Source organism: Erinaceus europaeus, chromosome 11, assembly GCF_950295315.1.
Source record: "Erinaceus europaeus chromosome 11, mEriEur2.1, whole genome shotgun sequence".
NCBI classification, from domain to species: Eukaryota; Metazoa; Chordata; class Mammalia; order Eulipotyphla; family Erinaceidae; genus Erinaceus; species Erinaceus europaeus.
Genome location: NC_080172.1, coordinates 61,734,452 through 61,756,220, shown reverse-complemented (window position 1 = coordinate 61,756,220; position 21,769 = coordinate 61,734,452). Strand labels below are relative to the sequence as shown.

At 38.9% G+C, this 21,769-nt stretch overlaps 1 protein-coding gene across 2 annotated transcripts in view; it reads right to left on the bottom strand.

Moving 5' to 3' along the window:
- Positions 1-21,769, bottom strand: part of DENND2C (DENN domain containing 2C) — a 116,354-nt gene that overhangs the window by 29,929 nt on the left and 64,656 nt on the right. For both annotated transcript variants that reach the window (XM_060201838.1, XM_060201837.1), the window contains 4 exons: positions 15,763-15,859; positions 10,270-10,314; positions 7,822-8,009; positions 633-742 (listed from right to left, as the gene is read on the bottom strand). In XM_060201838.1, coding sequence (XP_060057821.1) covers positions 633-742; positions 7,822-8,009; positions 10,270-10,314; positions 15,763-15,859 — 440 coding nt within the window. The remainder of the gene's footprint in view (positions 1-632; positions 743-7,821; positions 8,010-10,269; positions 10,315-15,762; positions 15,860-21,769) is intronic.

Below are 21,769 nucleotides of genomic sequence, written 5' to 3'. Positions count from 1 at the left end.
TAATGGTTATGCGAAGAGACTCTCATGCCTAAGGCTCCAAAGTCTCAGGTTCAATCCCCTGCACTGCACCACCATAAGCCAGAGCTGAGCAGTGTTCTGGTGTAAAAAAAAAAAAAAAAACGAATTGCAGATGTTATTCTTTTTTTTTTTTTTTTCCAGAGCACTGATTAGCTCTGGCTTATGGTGGTGCTTATGGTGATTGAACCTGGGGCTTTGGAGCCTCAGGCATATAAGTCTCTTTGCATAACTATTAATGCTATCTACCCCCACTCAGATGTTACTCTATTCTACAGTTCTGTAAAACTGTAGAGTCCCCAATTCAAAGTGTGGGGTTGTTTTTCCTTTTCTGTCCACTTGGTGGCATTCCCAACCCCATGTAAAGCAGAACTTTTTCTTTCCTTCCTGCAGGATTGGCAAACTGAAGATTCATTTTCTCTTCAACACTGAAATTATTGTGTTTTTCTTTTTCTTTTTTTTTTTTTTGAGTGTTACAGAAGAAGTGTTATAATTTTGTGTCTTCTTTCCTCCTATTGTATCCCTAAAGCTTCGTTGTTGGCTCTGACCATTTCTCATACACCGAACACTCTGATTCTGCATTTGTATTTTCAATAAATAGAAATTGGCCTATTTACCTCTTGAGTTCTGAGGTTGGCATCCAGTCCTTTGAATCGGGAAAGCAAAATCTGGGGATAACTTTGAGTCTTTCTTCGGTGTCTTTGGATTGCTTAAAACCATGATCACCCTGAAAAAGGCAACACTGTAATTAGGAGACTACTATTCTGTGTAAGTGCAGAATAGAAATGATCCTATGAGAATTCATCCATCTATCCTCCCTCCCCTTTCTCCCTTCCTCTCTCCCCACCACCCCCGCCTCCTCTCTTCTTTGGTTGGTGTTGCCACCATGATTTCACCACTCTGGGATGTTTTTTTCAGACAGAAAAGAGATCTACAAAGACAGAGAGGAGAGAGGAAGAGACCACAGTACTAACTAAAGCTTTCCCCACTGCAGAGGCTGGAGTTCAAACCTTAGCGGCACATATGGCAAACAGGCACTCTATGCAGCTAAGCTATCTTGCTAGCTGTGAAAGGAGTTTTTATCTAAAAGTGAAAACTTAATTCAGAATTCATGTTCTGGTGGCAGGCAAAAATTCCCGTGAATCACTGGACATAAATAAATTCTACATCATAATGATTACACAGACCTAATCACATGAAGACACTCTGATCAATAATAACAGATATTTAAAAAACTAGATGTTATTTTTAAAAGGTACTATTTTTAGAATCTACCCCTATATATAATCATTTCCCTTAGCATATAATCTGGCTAGCTAATTACTGGTTTTCAGTTTCCTGTAAAATTTTAGCAGGGACCCTTTTGTGCAAGCCTGGTACTATACTTTTAAAAGTGAGTCGATATTCATTTAAATTAAGAAACATCTAGAAAGTAGTATAAAAACAACTGGTAACTCTAATTACCTAGATTGTCTTCATGCAACTAATAAAATCAGTCTATCATTTAATTTACAAATCAAAACAAAGCTATTCTGGGCCACTTAAACAATAAGCTCTTGTGGTCTGAGAGGTGGCGCAGTGGCTAAGGCACTAGACTCTCAAGCATGAGGTCTTGAGTTCAATCCCCGGCAGCACATGTACCAGTGATGTCTGGTTCTTCCTCGCCCTCTCTCCCTCCCTCTCCTATCTTTCTCATTAATAAATAAATAAAATCTAAAAAAAAAACCAATAATCTCTTAAAAATGGGAATTTTTGTTCCCAGAGCACTGTTTAAAACCTGGGAATTTGGAGCCTCAGGCTAGAAAGACTTTTTGCATAACCATTATGCACTCCTCCACCTTGGAAATACATTCTAATAAAAGTTTAGTGGTAACACCTTCTGTTATCATTTACCACCAAAGCTTTCCACAACAGAATCAAAATGTGTTAGTTAGCTATTTCCTTTGGTAATTCATGAATGCCTAACATACAAAGCTGCTAAAGTAACTTCTAGAGATAACTGAAGTACTGGCAGCATTAACTGAAACCTTATCTAGTTCTGAGCCCATTACATTAATTCAGGCTGTGTTAAAAATAGGTTCAAATCTGAGATTCCTCTCTGCAGATGTAAAACTGGGGAGTCAGGTGGTAGCGCAGTGGGTTAAGTGCAAGTGGTGCGAAGCACAAGGACCTACTAAGGGTTCTGGTTCGAGCCCCTGGCTCCTCACTTGCAGGGGAGTTGCTTCCAAATGTTCCAAGTGGTGAAGCTGGTCTGCAGGTGTTTATCTTTCTCTCCCCCTCTCTCTTCATTTCTCTCTGTCCTAATAACGATGACATCAATAACAACAACAATAACTACAACAATAATAACAAACAACAAGGGCAACAAAAGGGAAAATAAATATTTTTTAAAAAGTAAAAAAAAAAAAAAAGTAAACCTGACCAAAAATGGTAGTGGGGTGTGTGTGTGTGTGTGTGTGTGTGTGTGTGTGTGTGTGGTGGGGGTGTATGACAAATTTCTTGTTATGAGAAATTTCATTTCTCAAGGCTATTTTATTTTACTGAATTAAAGATATATTTACGAGGACTGGGTGGTGACACACCTGGATGAGAGTACATGCTATAATGTGCAAGGACTCAGGTTAGACCATGGCCCCTACCTGCAGGGGGAAAGGTTCATGTGTGGTAAAGCAGGTGACTCTCTGTCCCTCTTCCTCTCTATCACCCTATACCCTCTCGATTTCCGGCAGTCTCTGTCAAATAAACAAAGACAATTTTTTTTTAGTAGTTATTTATTTATTTATTTATTCCCTTTAGTTTCCCTTATTGTTTTACTGCTGCAGTTACTATTGTTGTTATTGACGTCGTCATTGTTGGATAGGACAGAGAGAAATCGAGAGATGAGGGGAAGACAGAGAGAGGAAAAGAAAGACACCTGCAGACCTGCTTCACCGCTGTGAAGTAACTCCCCTGCAGGTGGGGAGCCAGGGGCTCAAACTGGGATCCTTACACCAGTTAACCGGCTGTGCTACCGCCTGACTCCCATTTTAGACTTTTCTTAGCACTGTTCTAACAAAGAGTGTTATGTATTCTCAGACTACAATGAAGAATTTTATTTAAATAAAGTAAATTTGTTAAGACTGCAAGATAGCTAGCCTGACAAGGTATGTGCCTTTACCATAGTGTTCAAGCACTATGGATAGCACCAAGGGGGAAGTCCACAGATAGAGTGATGCTGTGGTGTCTCTCCTCTCTGTCTGTATCCCTCTGTGTTCTCCCTCTCTCCCTCCTTTTCCTTCTCCCTCTCTCTCTTTCCTCCATCCCTCAACAGAAGAATGAGAAAATTAGTCCAGGGGAGGCTACTGAGCCATTGTATTATATATGTATGAGACCCTGGCACTTCACAAAAAATTAAAACTTACTGATTTATTTACCACTGGGATGTTATTGAGCACTTGGGGGAAAAATGAGAGCCCATTTTGGTAATGTCTTTATATTCTGGCATATTTTTGTTTCACTAGGTTTTTCAGTGAAATGTTAAGTCAGGATTTAAAAATCAAAGTAAAGTTGCTGATCAGATAACAGAAGTGAGAGAAGTGATCCAAGTAATAAGTTGAATAGTAAGTAAAGGTCCTGATTTACATGGAGCATGTATTATCAGGGCCAGCTATATAATTATTAAAGGTCCTGATTTACATGGAGCATGTCTTATCAGGGCCAGCTACATATTCTTCAGAACCCAGTGCAAGTTGAAAACTGGGGCCCTTTGTTTGAAAAAAAAAAAAAATACAGGGACAATTAAGGGAAAAACGAAATACAAAACTTTCTCTTCCTTTGTGGACCTTTGTTGACCTATAATGGGGATTTTATTTGCTATAATGTCTTACCTGACATCAGCCTCCCGGGGCACAAGTACAGGCCCACCCAGCTGTCCAGGGTCCTGTCCTACAATCTGCTGGCCGAGAAGTTTTGGGTTTTTCCTTTCTGATTACTTACAGACTGAAACTGTCCTAGTTGGGGGTGGGGAAGTTAAGTCTCCTTTCCCAAGGGGATACTGTTCCAACACACACCAGCAGGCAACCCTCAAGCGACTATAGTCTACATACATGGACATGCATGACACTTGGAATGAAGGTGGCAGGAAGGTTTGCCCAAACGAGCCACCCACTAGTCATAAGGAGCACTGCTAGCCCATGGCAAGGAAGACCTCATCATGCTTTGCTTAAAGATTTGCACTATGTGACAATGTTTCCCTGATCCCCATACCTATGTCCTCACCAGGGACAAAGGGTAACAGTAGTTGCTCACTTAGGATGAGAAAGGCCTGAGAAGCTAGGCAATCCAGGGAACCAGGAGTGAGGGAGAGAGCATCTAGAGAAGCCAAGCTGTGGGCATGGTGGATGTGGGGAGCAGTGGGTAAGATCTGAATGAATCCAGGATTTAATACTTAGGCCCAGGCCCACTGCTCCATCAAACTTGACTTACAAATAAGAAAAATAGGGCTGAGTGGTGGCACACCTGATTGAGTGATCATGTTGCAATGTGCAAGGACCCAGGTTCAAGTCCCTAGTCCCCACCTACAAGAGGACAGCTTCTCAAGTTATAAAGAAGTGATGCAGGTGTCTCTCTGTCTCTCTTCCTCACTATCTTTCCCATCCCTCTAGATTTCTCTCTGTCTCTACCCAACAAACAAACAAACAAAATATATAAAAAAAGAAAAATATACATAGTGGGGGTTGTATTGTTAAATGGGAAACTGGGGAATGTTATGCATGTACAAACTATTGTATTTACTGTTGAATGTAAAACATTAATTCCCCAATAAAGAAATAAAAAAATAAAATAAAAATAAAAAAATAAAATAGAATAAATAAAATTAAAAAAAAAGAAAAATATATTATTTAAGGGCCAGGTGGTGGCATACCTGGTTGAGTGCACATGTTACAATGCACAAGGAGCCAGGTTCAAGCTCCCAGTCCTACCTGCAGGGGGAAAGTTTTGAGAGTGATGAAGTGGGCTGCAGGTGTCTCTCTCTTTGTCTCTCTTTTTCTCTATCTCTCCATTCCTCTCAATTTCTGTCTCTATCCAATAAATAAATATAAAAAATAAAAAAATAATTAAATTAAAATTTTAAAACAGTTTAAAATAATAGCACAAGTTCAAGTTCCTGGTCCCCACCTACAGGGTGAAAACTTCACCAGAGGTGAAGCAGTGTTGCAGGTGTCTTTCTTTCTCTCTCCCCCTCTATCCACCTGCCTCAATTTCTCTCTGTCTTACCAATTTAAAAAAAAGGGAGGGCTGCTGGGAATAGATACTGAGCCCCAGTGATAACTCTGGTGGCAATAAAAACAAAATAAAAAAATAAAGGAAAACAAGAATTTCAAGGGGCTGGGTGGTGGTACACCTGGTCAAGTGCTCACGGTCACCAGCTCAAGGACCTGGGTTTGAGCCTCCCCTCCCTACCTGCAGGCGAGGAAGCTTCACAAGCAGTGAAGTAGATCTGCAGGTGTTTTTCTTTGTCCCTCTCCCTTTCCCCTTTCATTTTTTTCTCTGTTCTATCCAATTAAAAAGTAGGGGGGGAGGGGGAAATTGCCTTGCTGGCACTGATCCTGAGAGATAACCCTGGTGGCAGGAAAATTAAAAAAAAAAATCATTTCAAGGATGACTACAGCGCATTAAAACCCTAGTGCTGTGCCTTTCTGAGTGAGAGGCTTTGTGGGTCACAAGCCCATGAAGTCAGTGCTACTTCTTATTCAGCTTCAGTCAACTGCTGCATAAGGTGCATGCTGGTTGTCTTTCAAAACTCTCAGGAAAAGGCAACATACAGGTTTTGTTTATTTATTGGACAAAGAGAGAAATTGAGAGGGAAGGGGGAGATACAGATGGAGAGAGACAGAGAGACACCTGCAGCAACAGTTCACCACTTATGAAGCTTTTCCCTTGCAGGTGGAGACTGGGGGCTTAAACCCAGGTACTATGCATGATATTGTGTATGCTCAACCAGGTGCATCTGGTCCTATCATATAGATTTTATTTAAGTGAAATCTGATTTTTAAATACTGACAAGTAAAAAAATCATCAAGTATGGTCCGGGAGATGGACCAGTGGATAAAGGCACTGGATTCTCAAGCCTGAGGTGGTCCTGAGTTCAGTCCTTGACAGTGCATATGCCAGAATAATTTCTGATTCTTTATCTCTCCTCTTATCTTTATCAATAAATAAATGAAGTCTTGGGGCCGGATGGTGGTGAACCTGGTTAAGTGCACACATTATACTGTATAAGGAAGGACCTGGGTTCAAGTCCCTGGCCCTCACCTGCAGGCGGGAAGCTTCACAAGTGGTGAAGCAGTGTTGTAGGTGTCTGTCTTTCTCCCTCTTCTCTCTAAATTTCTTTCTATCCTATCAAATAAAATAAAGTTTTTAAAAAGTATTAAAAATAAATGAAATCTTTACAAATTGTCATATATATTGTTTACTGGATAGGGAAGAAGACAGGGAGAGAGACACCTGAAGCACCGCTTCCCTATTCGTGAAGCTATTGGTGAAGCTTCTCCTCTGCAGGGCCTTGAACCCACCTAGGTCCTTGCACATTGTAGCATGTGAGCTTTACCAGGTGTGCCACCTCCTGCTTCCTATCATTATCAGATTTTTACAAAAACACTGTATAAAGTGAAACAAACAATGAAACAAACTAACAAAAACGTGTCTGTGGCCTCAATCTGTTCAGATGTGTTCAGTTTGCAAGCCTTGATGTAACCACCACCTCTTTATTTACTATTACAAGGCTCAGAACTACATTTGGGGGTCTGTGTTGTTTAAGATCTGATTTTAGTAGCATTCCTAGCACTTAATGTCTGCAAACAGTGGAAACTTGAGAAATATTTGATTAGATAAATGAACAAATGTATACTGAAAACGGTGGAGTAGCACAGCCTGGGAGGTGGAGCGGGCGATAACATTTTGAACCCTGAAGCATGAGTCCTGAGCTTAATCCTCAGCAATGCATGTGCCAGAGTGCACCAGGCTAAGTGCACTAGCTCAAGGACTTGAGTTCAAGCCCCAGACGCCATCTGGAGGGGGAAGCTTCATGGGTAGTGTAATAGTGTTGCTGGTGTCTCTTTTTCTCTCTCTCCCATCCCTCTTTGATTTATTTCTCTACCCAGCACATTAAAAAAGGGCTTATTTAAAAAAAAAGGTGGATCAAACCAAATAATAATAGTAATTATTAGACACTTTATCTCATTATAATCTCTCTCTCTTTTTAACCTGAGCACTGCTCAGCTCTGATTTACGGTGGTGCGGGGGATTGAACCTGGGACTACGGAGCCTCAGGCATGAGAGTCTCTTTTCATAACCATTATGCTATCTACCCCCACCTATCTCATTAAAATCTCACTAGTCATGACTGACAATATATAGTGCTTATTATATGTCAGACAGGGTTCTATGTGCTTTTTGTAAATTAGCTCATTTAATCCTCACGACTCAATGGAATAGACTTGATAATGGTTAATTCTACTCATAAACAAGAGAAACCAAGATACAGAGTGATTAAATAAATGCTCGAAGTCACAGAGCTAAAAAAAAGTGACATGTACAGATAGCTGGCTCTAAATTGATACTTGTTTTTCCACTTGCAATTTGCTAAAGGGAACTTGTAAATGCACGTTATATATATTTGGATAATGAATTTCCCACCCTAGTTCCCAACCTGGTATCATTTACCAGAGCCTACAAGAAGTACAGTAATAGTAAAAGCTAGATGACTAACACTAAACAAGAAGAAAGGAAATAAACACACAGACAAAATTATCAAGTGCCACCTACCTTGCCAGGGAATTGCTGTATAACCTGGGGAGTGTAGTTTATTTCTGATGATTTCTTCTGTAGAGATACCACCACAAAGAGTTCAAATAGCTGCTGCTCCTGCAGTTCAATGAGATCCCGCTCTAAGGTCTGATAGTGAGGATTTCTCTTGGAAGACTGCTGCAGCTGTGCCAAGCGCTTGTGTCGATCTGTAATGACATTGTGGAACACTGCTTTCCCTTTGTAGCCTTATTTTCCCAACAGGACCCAGGTCATAACCCACACAGGACTGATTTTCATTCAAGTGTTGCTGAATGTATGTTGACTAATCATCAGTGCCTGCCACACAACTCTATCTTCTAGCTCTATGACATACTTAGAGGACAAGTGAGGACCCACACAAGAACCCAAGGGCCTAGTAACAGGACTAATGTCCCAGATGCCAATTAATTCTCTATGTATGTGCAACACTTGCCCTATGCTACACTATTTTTCATGGCATACCAAAAATGCCAGGCAAAAGTACTGGTCTGACAATAGATATCATTAGACTACTGGGTGAATCACAGGTGGAAATAAACGATTTGATAAAAGAATTAAGTCCTACAGAGGATAAGTCCATAAATGGACAGTTGGATAAAATTAAAAGAGCAAATGTCCTTACATTAAAAAAACTGTACTTTCCCCTTGTGTTCTCATACTCTCTTCCCCCTCTCATAATGAATATATTCTTAAATTAATGAGTGATACAAAGTGCAAGAGAAAAAAAATCAAGTCAAAGAAAACATCTAAGGCTGGGGACATTCACAGGGTTAGTGCACAGATTTACACACCTGAGATTCAGGCACAATCCTTGGCACCAGCGTAGGCCAAAAAGCTAAGCCTTGGCCTGAGGTGTTTGTGTGTGTGTGTCCTTCATATAAATAAAATCTACTAAAGAATCTATTACTAAATTATTTCTCAAAAGAATGAAACTGTGGGGAGTTGGGCAGTAGTGCAGTGGGTTAAGCGCACGTGGCGCAAAGTGCAAGGACCAGCCTAAGGATACCGGTTCGAGCCCCTGGCTCCCCACCTGCAGGGGAGTCGCTTCACAGGCGGTGAAGTAGGTCTACAGGTGTCTATCTTTCTCTCGCCCTCTCTGTCTTCCCCTCCTCTCTCCAATTCTCTCTGTCCTATCCAACAACGACAGCAATAACAATAATAACTAAAACAATAATAACTAAAACAATAAAACAACAAGGGCATCAAAAGGGAATAAAATTTTTTTTAAAAAAAGAATGAAACTATGGAAGTTTACCATGTACATGCAATTCGATTCAAAACTGGAACACATTTGTCTTTAATTCTCATTATCTCTAAATTTGAACAATATGGAATATTTTCCCCTAGGGGAAATGTAGTACATGCAGAGACAGCTTAAGTGTCCCAAAAATTCACTTGTGTGTCATACTGGCCCAGAGAATGAAAGACTCATCCTCTGACTAATAGTTTGGCTTTTCCTTTGATATATGGTTAGTTCTGTCCCAAAGATGTTACACACAAGACACAAAATATTGAGAACACTTAAAATACTCTAGAAATAATTGTTCAGAATTATATAGTACATATAATGTCCTAGTAAAATTTTACTTACACCAAAGGATTCAGTTCAAGTCAGTAAAATTCCAGAGTCTATTTCCCAGAAAGAACAGCACTATATTAGTCATTTTCATACATGCTAAATGAGTTGGTCATGAATTAAGTTTCATCTTCAGTAAGGCTACAGAATCAAACACCTATAGCTATTCAGGCCAGTGGAGGAAGCACATGACTAGTAATCATAAGATCAGAGTATCAGACATGGAAATGGCCTCTCCTTAGCTTTGATAATGTCTCCTACTTTTCCATGCCTCAGTTAATCAGCTAATCAGGAGCTAATTAACTTGCTCTGAAGATCTACTAGATGAAAGAGAGAGAAGCATGAAACATTTGAATAAGTACAGTTAAAATGTATGACATATTCTGTATTCTGGCAGAAAGTGTATGATAACAATAGCCTGAAATATAAGTACCTATGAACAAGAGACAGGTAAATGTTTCCTGTCTCAGTGACAGAGATATTGAGGTACTACAGAAAATCAGATATTTAAATATAGCTAAGTATTTGTCTCAGAAAATGATTCACATAACTCTGTTTTGGCTACAGGGAAACTACTGCACCTATGTCTGAACATGCAGCACTGCCACTCCCCTAGGAATGTTCCATCTTAAAAACCAGACTAGTTTGCCTCACTACACCATGGGTAATTTTTTTTAACACTGTCACACATTTGATAGTTGAACTGCTCAGTTCCCCAAATCTCAACAGGTTCTTCACCTGCAAAATGAAACGCTGTGGGAGAAAAACATGCTTAATCACAAAGGCAGATGCTACTCCACCTAGACCCGTGATCGTCACAAGAACGGGAGCAGCCCCATTGACTCACTCACTCTTTGGCAGATACTCAGCATCGCTTTCATTCCCACTGGTTTCACCTGCAAAGAGAGAGTTTCCATTTGTATTATTCAGCAGGAGAGTGTGTGTAAGGATGAGAACATCATAAGAGCTCTGGTGACTTAAATAAGGAGTAAGAAAGATGCCGAGCTTTCCCCCACATTATGTATGTGTATGTGTATATGTATATCACATTAAGATAGATGGGATACAGAGTTCTGGTGGTGGGAATTGTGTGGGGTTGTACCTCTCTTATCCTATGGTTTTGTTAGTGTTTCCTTTTTATAAATAAAATAAAATAATTAGATTAAAAATATAAGATAAAAAAGAAAAATTTGGAAAAAATATTTATTGTTGACTGTAAAACATTAGTAAAGAAACATTAGTAAAGAAAATAAAATACATAAATTTTTAAAAATCATCAATTTGAACTTAAAAAAAAGTTACACAAGCGAAAGAATAAGTAGTATTACTTTTTTTTTTTTTGCACACCCACCTTCTTTCAGCACTGTTTTCATCCCCAACTCTACAAATTAACAGAAGTTCAGACAAGGTTTAAGAAGTCTAGGTCAGGGGGCTGGGCTGCAGTGGGTTAAGTGCACATGGCGCGAAGCGCAAAGACCCATAAGGATCCCGGTTTAAGCTCCTGGCTCCCCACCTGTAGGGAAGTTGCTTCACAAGCTGTGAAGCAGGTCTGCAGGTATCTTATTTTTCTCTCTCCCTCTCTGTCTTCCCCTCCTCTCTCCATTTCTCTCTGTCCTATCCAACAACAATGACATAAATAGCAACAACAATAATAACCACAACAATGATAAAACAACCAGAGCAAAAAAGGGAAAAAATAGCCTCCAGTATCAGTGGATTAGTGGTGCAGGTACTGAGCCCTAGCAGTAACCCTGGAGAAAAAAAAAAAAAAAGTCTAGGTCAGAGTGGATTCCATTTCTATATTTATATCTTAGATCTTTACATTCCCAAATGATGTATGAAGTTAAACACCAAGCTGGCTAAGCAAAAATCTGAACACATAACAAATGATGAATTTAGAACAGTAGGAAAATGTAGTGCTAAAGAGGAGTACCAACTAAGTTTATGAAGTGACATTTTACCTCTTCTATGATGCCTCAAAGCCTCCTTTACTATAAATAAATGGAATTTCTCTTTATGCTGGATTCCTACAACACTCAGGCTTCTCTGAGCTGCTCTTATTTTCTCCAGATTTTAAGGAATATACTTTTCAAGGGAGTATTTCATACCACAGTGCGAGGCACAAAGATCACACACACATACACACACACATTCAATTTTTGAACAGTGAATGAAAATTTACTTAATTAAATCTAAGAAGTCAAAGCACGGGAGTCGGGTGGTAGCGCAGTGGGTTAAGCGCAGGTGGTGCAAAGTGCAAGGACTGGCATAAAGATCCTGGTTTGAGCCCCTGGCTCCCTACCTGCAGGGGAGTCACTTCACAAGCGGTGAAGTAGGTCTGCAGGTGTCTTATCTTTTTCTCTCCCTCTCTGTCTTCCCCTCCTCGCTCCATTTCTCTCTGTCCTATCCAACAATAACAACATTAATAACAACAACAACAATAACTACAACAATAAAGCAACAAGGGCAACAAAAGGGAATAAATAAATATTTTTTAAAAAGTCAAAGCAAAAAAAAAGTAAACTGTACATATGTCAGGTAAAAATAGTTCTAGGAGTCACAAATGAAAAACACAGGCAAAAATATAACTTTTCTGTGTAACAAAAAAATCAACAGTAAATTCAAAGGTGAGCAATCAACTCGAAAAAGATTTGCAATCATATTGTAGATGCAAAGCTAAGTTCTTAACATTCAAACAGCTGTTATAAAACAATAAGCATTGACCTGGAAAATGGCAAAGTGACAAGAGTATTGGACTTGCAAGCATGAGGTCCCAAGTTAGACCCCACCCCCACCCCTCCCCAATCACATATACCAGAGTGATACTCTCTCATCATAAATTAATTAATACTGTACAAAATAAGTAACAGAAAAACTTTTCTTTCTTCTTTCTTTCTTTCTTTTTTTGCCTCCAGGGTTACTGCTGGGGCTCAGTGCCTACACCACGAACCCACTGCTCCTGGAAGCTATGTTTTGCCCTTCTGTTGCCTTTGTTGTTTTATCTTTGTTGTGGTTATTATTATTGTTGCTGTTATTGATGTCGTTGTTGGATAGGACAGAGAGAAATGGAGAGAGGAGGGGAAGACAGAGAAAGAGGGGGAGAGACAGACACCCGCAGACCTGCTTCACCACTTGTGAAACGACCCCCACCCCCACTTCCCCCACCCCTGCAGGTCTCAAGGACCTGGGTTTAAGCCCTTTTCCCCACTTGCAGCAAGAATGCTTCACAAGCAGTGAAGCAGGTCTGCAGATGTTTTTCTCTCTCCTCTGTCTCTCCTTTTCCTCTCAATTTTTCTGTCCTATAGAATTAAAAAAAAAAAAAGAAACATAAGCTGTTAGAAATTTTGTGGGACAGTTTGGCAAGTGTTATAAATATTAAAAACGCAAATGTTCATTAATTAAATCCAATACTAGGGAGGTGGGTAAAGATAGCGTTATGGCTATGCAAAACATTTCCAAATATCTGAGGCTCTGAAGGCTCGGGTTTAATTCCCCACACAACCATAAGTCAGAGCTGTGTAGTGCTCTGGTTAAAACAAACAAACAAACAAACAAACAAATCCACTACTAGGAAGTTGCTCTATAGAGGTGTTCTTACAAATATACAAAAACTGTGAGTAGAGGTTGGGGAAGATAGCATAAAGGTTATACAAAAAGGTTCTCATACCTGAGACTCAGAGGTCCCAGGTTCAATCCCCCACACAGCCAGAGTTGAGCAGTGCTCTTGTTAAAAAAAAAAAAAAAAAAAAATTAGGGGAGTTGGGCGGTAGCGCAGTGGGTTAAGCGCGCACAAAGCACAAGGACCAGCATAAGGATCCCAGTTTGAGCCCCCGGCTCCCCACCTGCAGGGGAGTCGCTTGACAAGCGGTGAAGCAGGTCTGCAGGTGTCTCTCTTTCTCTCCCCCTCCTCTCTCAATTTCTCTCTGTCCTATCTAACAACGACATCAATAACAACAATAATAACTACAACAACAATGAAAACAAGGGCAACAAAAAAAGGGAAAATAAATAAATATTAAAATTTTTTTTAATTACACTAAATTGTAGAAGTCAGTGTTCTTTGGTATAAATATGCGTTTTTTAGGGTCCCCAACACTTACCTAGGTAAACTCAAGTTTCCTAGGTATAATTCATAACTATATGCAGAAATGATCATTTTAAATGTAAGTAATTGCTTGTTTCAGTTGCAGCTTTTTATTTAATTTTTTAAATAGTTTATTTTTTCATGAGAAAGAAGAGAGAGAAAGAACCAGATATCATTATTCTGGTACATGGTGCTGCCAGGGATTGAACTCGGGATGTCATGGTTGAGAATCCAATGCTTTATCTACTGTGCCACCTCCCAGACCACACTTTTTATAAAACAAGGCTTATAAACCTTTTATTCATTGTCTTTTTTTCCTCAAACACTTTAATTATGTGACATCTATGCATCTTACATTATACTGCATAGAATATAATTTTAATGTTTCTGGATTATATTTTAATATTTATTTATTCCCTTTTGTTGTACTTGTTGTTTTATTGTTGTAGTTATTATTATTGCTGTCATGATTGTTGGATAGGACAGAGAGAAATGGAGAGAGGAGAGGAAGACAGAGAAGGGGAGAGAAATATAGACACCCCTGGACCTGCTTCACCGCCTGTGAAGTGACTCCCCTGCAGACGGGGAGCTGGGAGCTTGAACTGGGATCCTTACACCAGTCCTTGCGTTTTGTGCCACCTGTGCCGCTGCACTACCACCAGACTCCCCTAGATTATATTTTAAAATAAAACACTCATTTTAAATTTTTTTTCCCTTAAAGTGAGAATTTGCATTCTAAATTTTCTCAGATGTGAGTATATTTATCCCAAAAGTTGAATACTTGTCTAAGTTTTAAAATGAGAGATCTAAGAGCCAAAAGCCTACAAACTTTCTAGACTTGGAACCTGTAATTTTTAAACATTTTTGCATAACAAGAAATTATATAGCGACAGCCAATTGTGCCCTATCAGTCCAACCCGCTAATGAATAGTATGTTTGGGGACACAGCCATATTTAAATAGAGATGGTATAATATGCAAAATTTTAAATATTTGACCCTATGCAGAAAATAGATTAATTAAATAAAAAGTAAAAATCTGTTTGTTTATATATCTATACACATCTTAAACATCCACAAGTTAAAGAAAATGCAACAAACAATCCAGTGTCTACCAGCTAAGAGTATTTCTTTATGTTTACACAATCAAATGCAGTTCAGCTGTGTGGATCTCTATACATTGACACTGAAAGAACACTAAACTAAATTAATATGTGTATATTAGATGCTAGCAACTCACTTCATTAAAATTTTTTTCATAATGCTACAGTAGAAAAAGACTTGTCACAGAGCCATATTTACTGAGAGGACCCTAATTCATAAGGCACAAAGCATACAAATAAAGGCTCCATAGTAACCTACTTAAGGGTGGCACTTAAGCAGTTATTGATGGCTTGCTGTTAATCTAGGGAAATGATAATGTTTTGCAAGAATCTGTCCCGGTCCCAGTGTCCTGATATTTTACATAATTTATGATTTATGATTAATTTCCTAATCTATAAAACAGTGACCACACACTATTGACCACATGAAGTTATTTAGAAAATTAAGAATAGGGGCCAGGTTGTGGCACACCTGGTTAAGTGCACAAGTTAAAATGACAAGGACTATGGTCCGGGAGGTGGCACAGTGGATAAAGCATTGGACTCTCAAGCATGAGGTCTGGAGTTCAATCCCCGGCAGCACATGTAACAGAGTGCTGTCTGGCTCTTTCTCCTCCTATGTTTCTAATAAATAAATAAAATCTAAAAAAAAAAAGTACAAGGCCCCATATTTGAGCCCCCAGTCCCCACCTGCAGAGGGAAAGCTTTTTGAGTGGTGAAGCAGTGCTGCAGGAGTCTCTCTGTCTCTCTTCCTCTCTATCACCCCCTTCCTTCTCTCTTTCCTATCTAATAAAAACTATCTAGTAAAAAGAAAGAAAGAAAGAAAGAAAGAGAAAGAAAGAAAGAAAGAGAAAGAAAGAAAGAAAGAAAGAAAGAAAGAAAGAAAGAAAGAGAGGAAGGAAGGAAGGAAGGAAGATGATTTCCAGTAGCAGTGGATTCACTGTGCAAGCACTAAGCTTCAGCAATAACCCTGGTTACAATAAAATTCTTTTTAAAAAGGAAGAAATAAAGGAGGGAGAAAAAAAAGGAGAAAAAGAAACCTTACACGCAAGTGGGATAGACAGGAAACAAACAAACAACAAAAAAAACAGACATCAAACATTAAATTATATAATCATTCTCTTTTCACATACTGATAGACAGTTGGAACAATTCTTACCTTTTGAGGGAGTTACATCTTTTCCGGTGTAAGGGTGTAACTTGACTCTCTTCTTCCCTCTCTTAGATTCAAATATGTCATCTATTTTTAATACAAACTGAAAATAGACCAGAAAAGTACAAGTTAAATCTAAGGCCAGAGAGTTTTACAGCTTGATGACATAAATTTGGTAGTGATTCTCATTCAGAGAAAGATCAGTTTTATAAATAAAAAACTTTAGATCAGTTTTGAATCTAAAATGATCTCTAAACAGATAAACTGTTCTAACACAAAGTTTATATAACATGGGTAAGAGAAATGAGAAAGTGTATCTTCTTTTCAAGAGAACACAACACAGGCTCTTGGATTTCTTTCTTGTCACCCATGTCACAACATGCAGAAAACTTGGCTACTTCACCTTAGTATTCAGTGACCAAGTCTTTGTTATTGAACTCAAGTTTTTTCTTGCCCTCAGCAGGAAGTAGAATACTCATTCACTTGGAAGGTAGGGTGAGGCCCCCAGTTATTTCTGCTTTTAGAAATCCTTTGCAAAGAGAAGACAGTGAGGCTTAAAAGTTGTTGGTGTGTGCACCCGTGTGCATGCGCTCTGGAAGTACCAATATAATATTCTTAGAAACATGGCTCTCAAATATGCTTAAGTATAAAAGCCACGCTCCATTTTTATTCATTAGAATTTTTTTTTTCCCCTACTGCAGGGTATGTGTGAAAGGGTCAGAGACAGACACAAATATACAGACTGGGGTTTAAAAAGAAAAAGTGGCCCAGGAGGTAGCACAGTGGCTAATGTACAGAATGTATATACATATGAGGTCTTGAGTTCAATCCCAGGTACTTCATGTGCCAGGGTGAGGCTTGGTTCTCTTTCTCCAATAAATAAGAAAGCTGGTTAACTGCTATTTTTTAAATCAATATTAAAATCATTATTGTCTTAGATAGAGGCAGAGAGGTAAAAAAAAGAGTGAGAGACCACAGGACCAAAGACTGCTTATTTATTTATTTACTTATTTATTGGACAGAGACAGAGAGAAGTTGAGAGGATGGGGGATTAGAGAGGGGGAGAGAAAAAGACTCCTACAGCACTGATTCACCGCTAATGAAGCTTTGCCTTGCAGTTGGGGACTGGGGGGCTTGAACTGGGGTCCTTGCATATAGCCACATGTGTGCTCAACGGGGTGTGTCACCTCCTCCTGGCCCTCAAAAGCTTTATTCAGTGCAGTGGGGGTCAGGTTTGGATGTGGTCATGCATATGGCAAAGTAGTACACTATCCAAGTGAGCTATTTTGCTGACTATTTCATATAATAGATTCACAAGAGAGTGGGCACAGGAACACTCTAATACATGTGACCCTGGGGCTCTAACTGGGAATTTCAGGCATGTGAATCCCATGTCCTACCAGTTGAACTATCTCCCTAGATGCAAAATCAGTAATTTTTAAAAGATTTCTTATTTATGGGGAGTCGGGAAGTAGTACAGTGGGTTAAGCACACATGGTGCAAAGTGAAAGGACTGGCACAAGGATCCTGGTTCTAGCCCCCAGCTCCCCACCTGCAGGGGGATCACTTCACGGGCTGTGGACCAGGTCTGCAGGTGTCTATTTTTCTCTCCTCGTCTGTGTCTCCCCTCCTCTCTCAATTTCTCTCTGTCCTATCCAACAACAACAGCAGCAATGACAACAATAATAATGACAACAACAAGGGCAACAAAAATGTGAAAAGTGGCCTCCAGGAGCAGTGGATTTGTACTGCAGGCACCAGGCCCCAGCAATAACCCTGGAGGCAAAAAAAAAAAAAAGATTACTTAATTATTATGAGAGTGAGTGCAGAAGGGGAAAGAAAGAGAGGACCAGAGCACTGGTCAGCTGTGACATAAGGTGATGTGGGGAGCTGAACCTGTGGCCACTGGGGACTCAAGCATGCAATGATACTCCAGCAGTTAAGCTATTGTTCCAGTCTCTCAGTAGCCTCAAAGGAGGTCTCGAAACTTTACATCAGGCTCAACCTGACGCTGTTGACTGGCTATGGAAGAAGGGCAAACGCTAGAAGAAGAAGTAGCCACTTTATTAAGGAGGAATGAATTACCTTTTTTCATTGTATTTTTTTCTTAGGATTCCAAACTTTAAATATATATATGTTAAATATTTTATTTATTTATGAGAAAGACAGGAGAGAGAGAAAGAACCAGACTTTACTCGGGCACGTGTGCTGTCAGCGATCGAACTCGGGACCTCATGCTTGAAAGTCCAAAGCTTTATCGCTGCGCCACCTCCTGGACCACAAAGATTCCAAACTTTTTTTTAACTATTAATTTTGTTTCAACATATGAAATGCCTAGAATTATAATTGCTAGAAGTTGTATTTATGTAAGATGATAGCCAATGAAATTGCCTGAGAAAAATGCTCATTTTTTTCTTGTCCTCGTTTCTTAGTAATTCTGGCAATCCATAGGTAATTAATCAGTCCAATTCAAGAAAAATAACATGTGAGAACATGTGCTTCCAACATGTAGATTATTTCAATTTTTAATAGGTTTGTTCCCTAGAGATTTCTTTAGCTACCACTCAAGTAAAAGAATATCTATGTTCTTAAATACGTTCTTAAATATTACCATTATGAAGAACAAGTAAGAGAATCTAACATGAATGGCATTATCAAAGGGTTACAGGAAAGGTGTATGAAAGTAGACATATAGCTTGAGTAAATAATGATTACAAACAGCATAAGTACTAATGGGCAATTGAGAAGTGTACTCAAGAATATACTCCATATAAAGAAAGCAAAACTATCTGTTTCAGAAATATGAGCTAAGGTATTATTTAAATTTTAGTTATGAACTAGGAAAAGGAGTCTATAATTACTTTCCAGGAAAGACTATAGAGGGCTGGGTAGTGATGTACCTACTATGAGAGGATCTAGGTTTAAGCCCCTGATCCCCACCTGCAGGGGAAAATCTTTGCAAGAGGTGGAGCAGTGCTGCAGGGGTCTCTTTTTTCCCCTCCCTCTGAATTTCTGTCTCTGTCAAAAATGAAACAAACAAACAAAAAAGGCCATCAGGAGCAGTGAGTAAATTACTTATGTATTATGAGAGAGAGAGAGTGCAGAAGGGAAAAGAGAGAGAGGGCCAGAGCACTGGTCAGTTGTGACATAAGGTGGTGTGAGGGGTTGAACCTGTGGCCTCTGGGCATTCAAGAATGCAAGCTGATACTCTGCCAAGTATTGTTGGGCACCAAGGCCCAATGACAACCCTACCATCAAATAAATAATAATAATAATAATAATAATAGTAATAATAACCCAAACCAAAACTAGACTATTTCCTCCTAAGAATTTATAGAAACCAGTTCTGGAGAAATAGCTCAGTAGACAGAATGTATGATTTGCATGCCTAAGGGCCCTGGTTAGACCCCTGATGCTTCATATCAGACTAATGCTCTGGTTTTTCTCTTACAAGTGAAACGCTCTCTTATGAAATAAATAAAATGATTTAAAAAAAAAGATAATTGAAAGTATTCTAATGCAGTGACCTAAAATTGGGGGCAACTGACTAAACCAACTTTGTAATTTTTGCACATTTTCATTATCATTATTTAATTTTTTTTATTGGGGGATTAATGTTTTACACTTGACAGCAAATACAATAGAGTTTGTACATGCATAACATTTCCCAGTTTTCAATATAACAATACAACCCCCACTGGGCTCTTTGCCATCATGTTCCAGGAAAATAAAATAATTTTTAAAATACTTAAAAAGTTATAGAAACCATATTGCTGTACACATTTGACACAAACAATAAAATGTATTAGAAAATTGCTAGCAAACAATTTCATACAGACTTCCACAGTGGGAAAGAAAGGAAGGAAGGGTGGGGAAAGAGGCATATGGACTAGATTAGTGATTTTCAGATCGTGAAAGCAGTTTCCATCTCTTCCAGAGACAGTTCCAGTCATCAAAAGGGAAATGAATGAGAACCACTTTCCCCATGGAATGCTGTTCCTGAAGATATTCCAAAGCTCATATTTGTATTGCAAATCCTAAAAGATTTAATCTAAGGAGGGTCACATGTAGAAAAGATAACACCCTAACTCACAAAGAGTTTCTTGTCATTTTTCTGCTCATTGCTTCTCAAAAACAAAGACGCAAAACCTTTGGGAAAATAGTAGAAAAAGTAAAGTTGAATCACATCACCTATAGTCAGAAAGAGAACAAGCTATCGAAAGTACAGCAAATCTCAAACTCTACAGTCCATAATTCCTAAATATGTATTAATGTCACCTCCCGGAGACCCACATCACTCAAGTGTAACTCTTTATGTGTTTGTGCACTTCTTCAGTGAACACTCATTGCAAGGATCCCTGAGCTATGTGGGCGGCATGATCTATCAGTGAAGAATATTACAGAATGCCCAGAAAGTCTTTAAACCTAATTTAAGTGTGTGTGTATATATATGTTCCTCACCATAATCTGGGGAATAAGGAGCTACAGATTTTTTTTTTTTTTACTATAACATATAAGTTCAGTGTTTTTTTGTTTGTTTTTTAATTTATTTATTCCCTTTTGTTGCCCTTGTTGTTTTTCCAAGTTCAATGTTTTTTTTTTTTTCCTCCTCCAGGGTTATTGCTGGGCTCGGTGCCTGCACCATGAATCCACCGCTCCTGGAGGCCATTTTTTTTTCCCCCTTTTGTTGCCCTTGTTGTAGCTTCGTTGTGGTTATTATTATTGCCCTTGTTGACGCAATTCGTTGTTGGATAGGACAGAAAGAAATGGAGAGAGGAGGGGAAGGCAGAGAAGGGGAGAGAAAGACAGACACCTGCAGACCTGCTTCACCACTTGTGAAGCGACTCCCCTGCAGGTGGGGAGCCGGGGGCTTGAACCGGGATCCTTACGCCGGTCTCTGCGCTTTGCGCCACATGTGCTTAACCCACTGCGCCACCGCTCGACCCCCCCCAAGTTCAGTGTTTTTAAAAAGCTGTCTTTTACTCTTAACATGTTAAAAAGAGAAGCAAGAAACAGAAACAATAAGAAATTAAAAGTAACTGTGAACAGGTTATTTCCTAAGGAACCAACTAACAGTAATAAACTAAGAAACAGCTGTGACTTTGGTTAATGTTAAAATCAGGTACCAACTGCTTATTAAATGAATGAATACACATAGCTAATTCAGGCAGGAGCCATGTAAAGGAATATCATTTAATGATCTAATGTCTCCAGTCCTGCATAATAGTCCTGAAAATATTTTTCAATTACAGAAGAACAGAGCAACAAGTTTTAAAATATTTTCATGCAATTTTTTCATCTTTTTTTTGAAATCTCTATTGGGGGAAATAACAGTTTACAAGACAACTGTTGCTACATATGTACAGTTAGTTTTTTTTCCTCAAAATGATTTTATAAGCATTTGCATATATGCATTCACAAGAGTAATATGATATCTTTTATGTACATGGAATGGGTAGCTGTTTAAGAACAAAAAGGTGTTAGTAAAGGTCACCATGGGGCAAAACAAAACAACAACAAAAACTGTACTCAAGGACAGAGCATTAGGGTATTGGTTCCCAGGCTGTGAGGGAAGAGTAGCAAAGATGCTCTTCAGCACGTGACAATATATATAGCCTCGCCACAAGTCCACAGCCCTAAAGCATTGATGGAGATATGCTGGTCACTGAAGAAATGAGGAAAACTCATTTGTGCAGTTAGTTTCTTAAATGTCTCTCAAAAAAAGCATATACCTGCCTACAAATAATATCAAAATCTTCATTTCAACTCCAATGACTCTAGTCAAGATGGTTTTCAGACTTAATGACTTTCTCTCTTGAAAGAAGTTTTTTACTGGAAATATTTGTCCAAATTAATGGCACATACTTTGTCATTACTGAAAACCTATAAACTTGGGCACAAGATCTGAATTCACTCTAGCAATTAAATATAGGTTTCTCTGTTATTCAAAAGCATAACATTTATATTTGTTATAACATGTTAGGTTATTTGGGAGGTCTGGAAATGCTTGAAA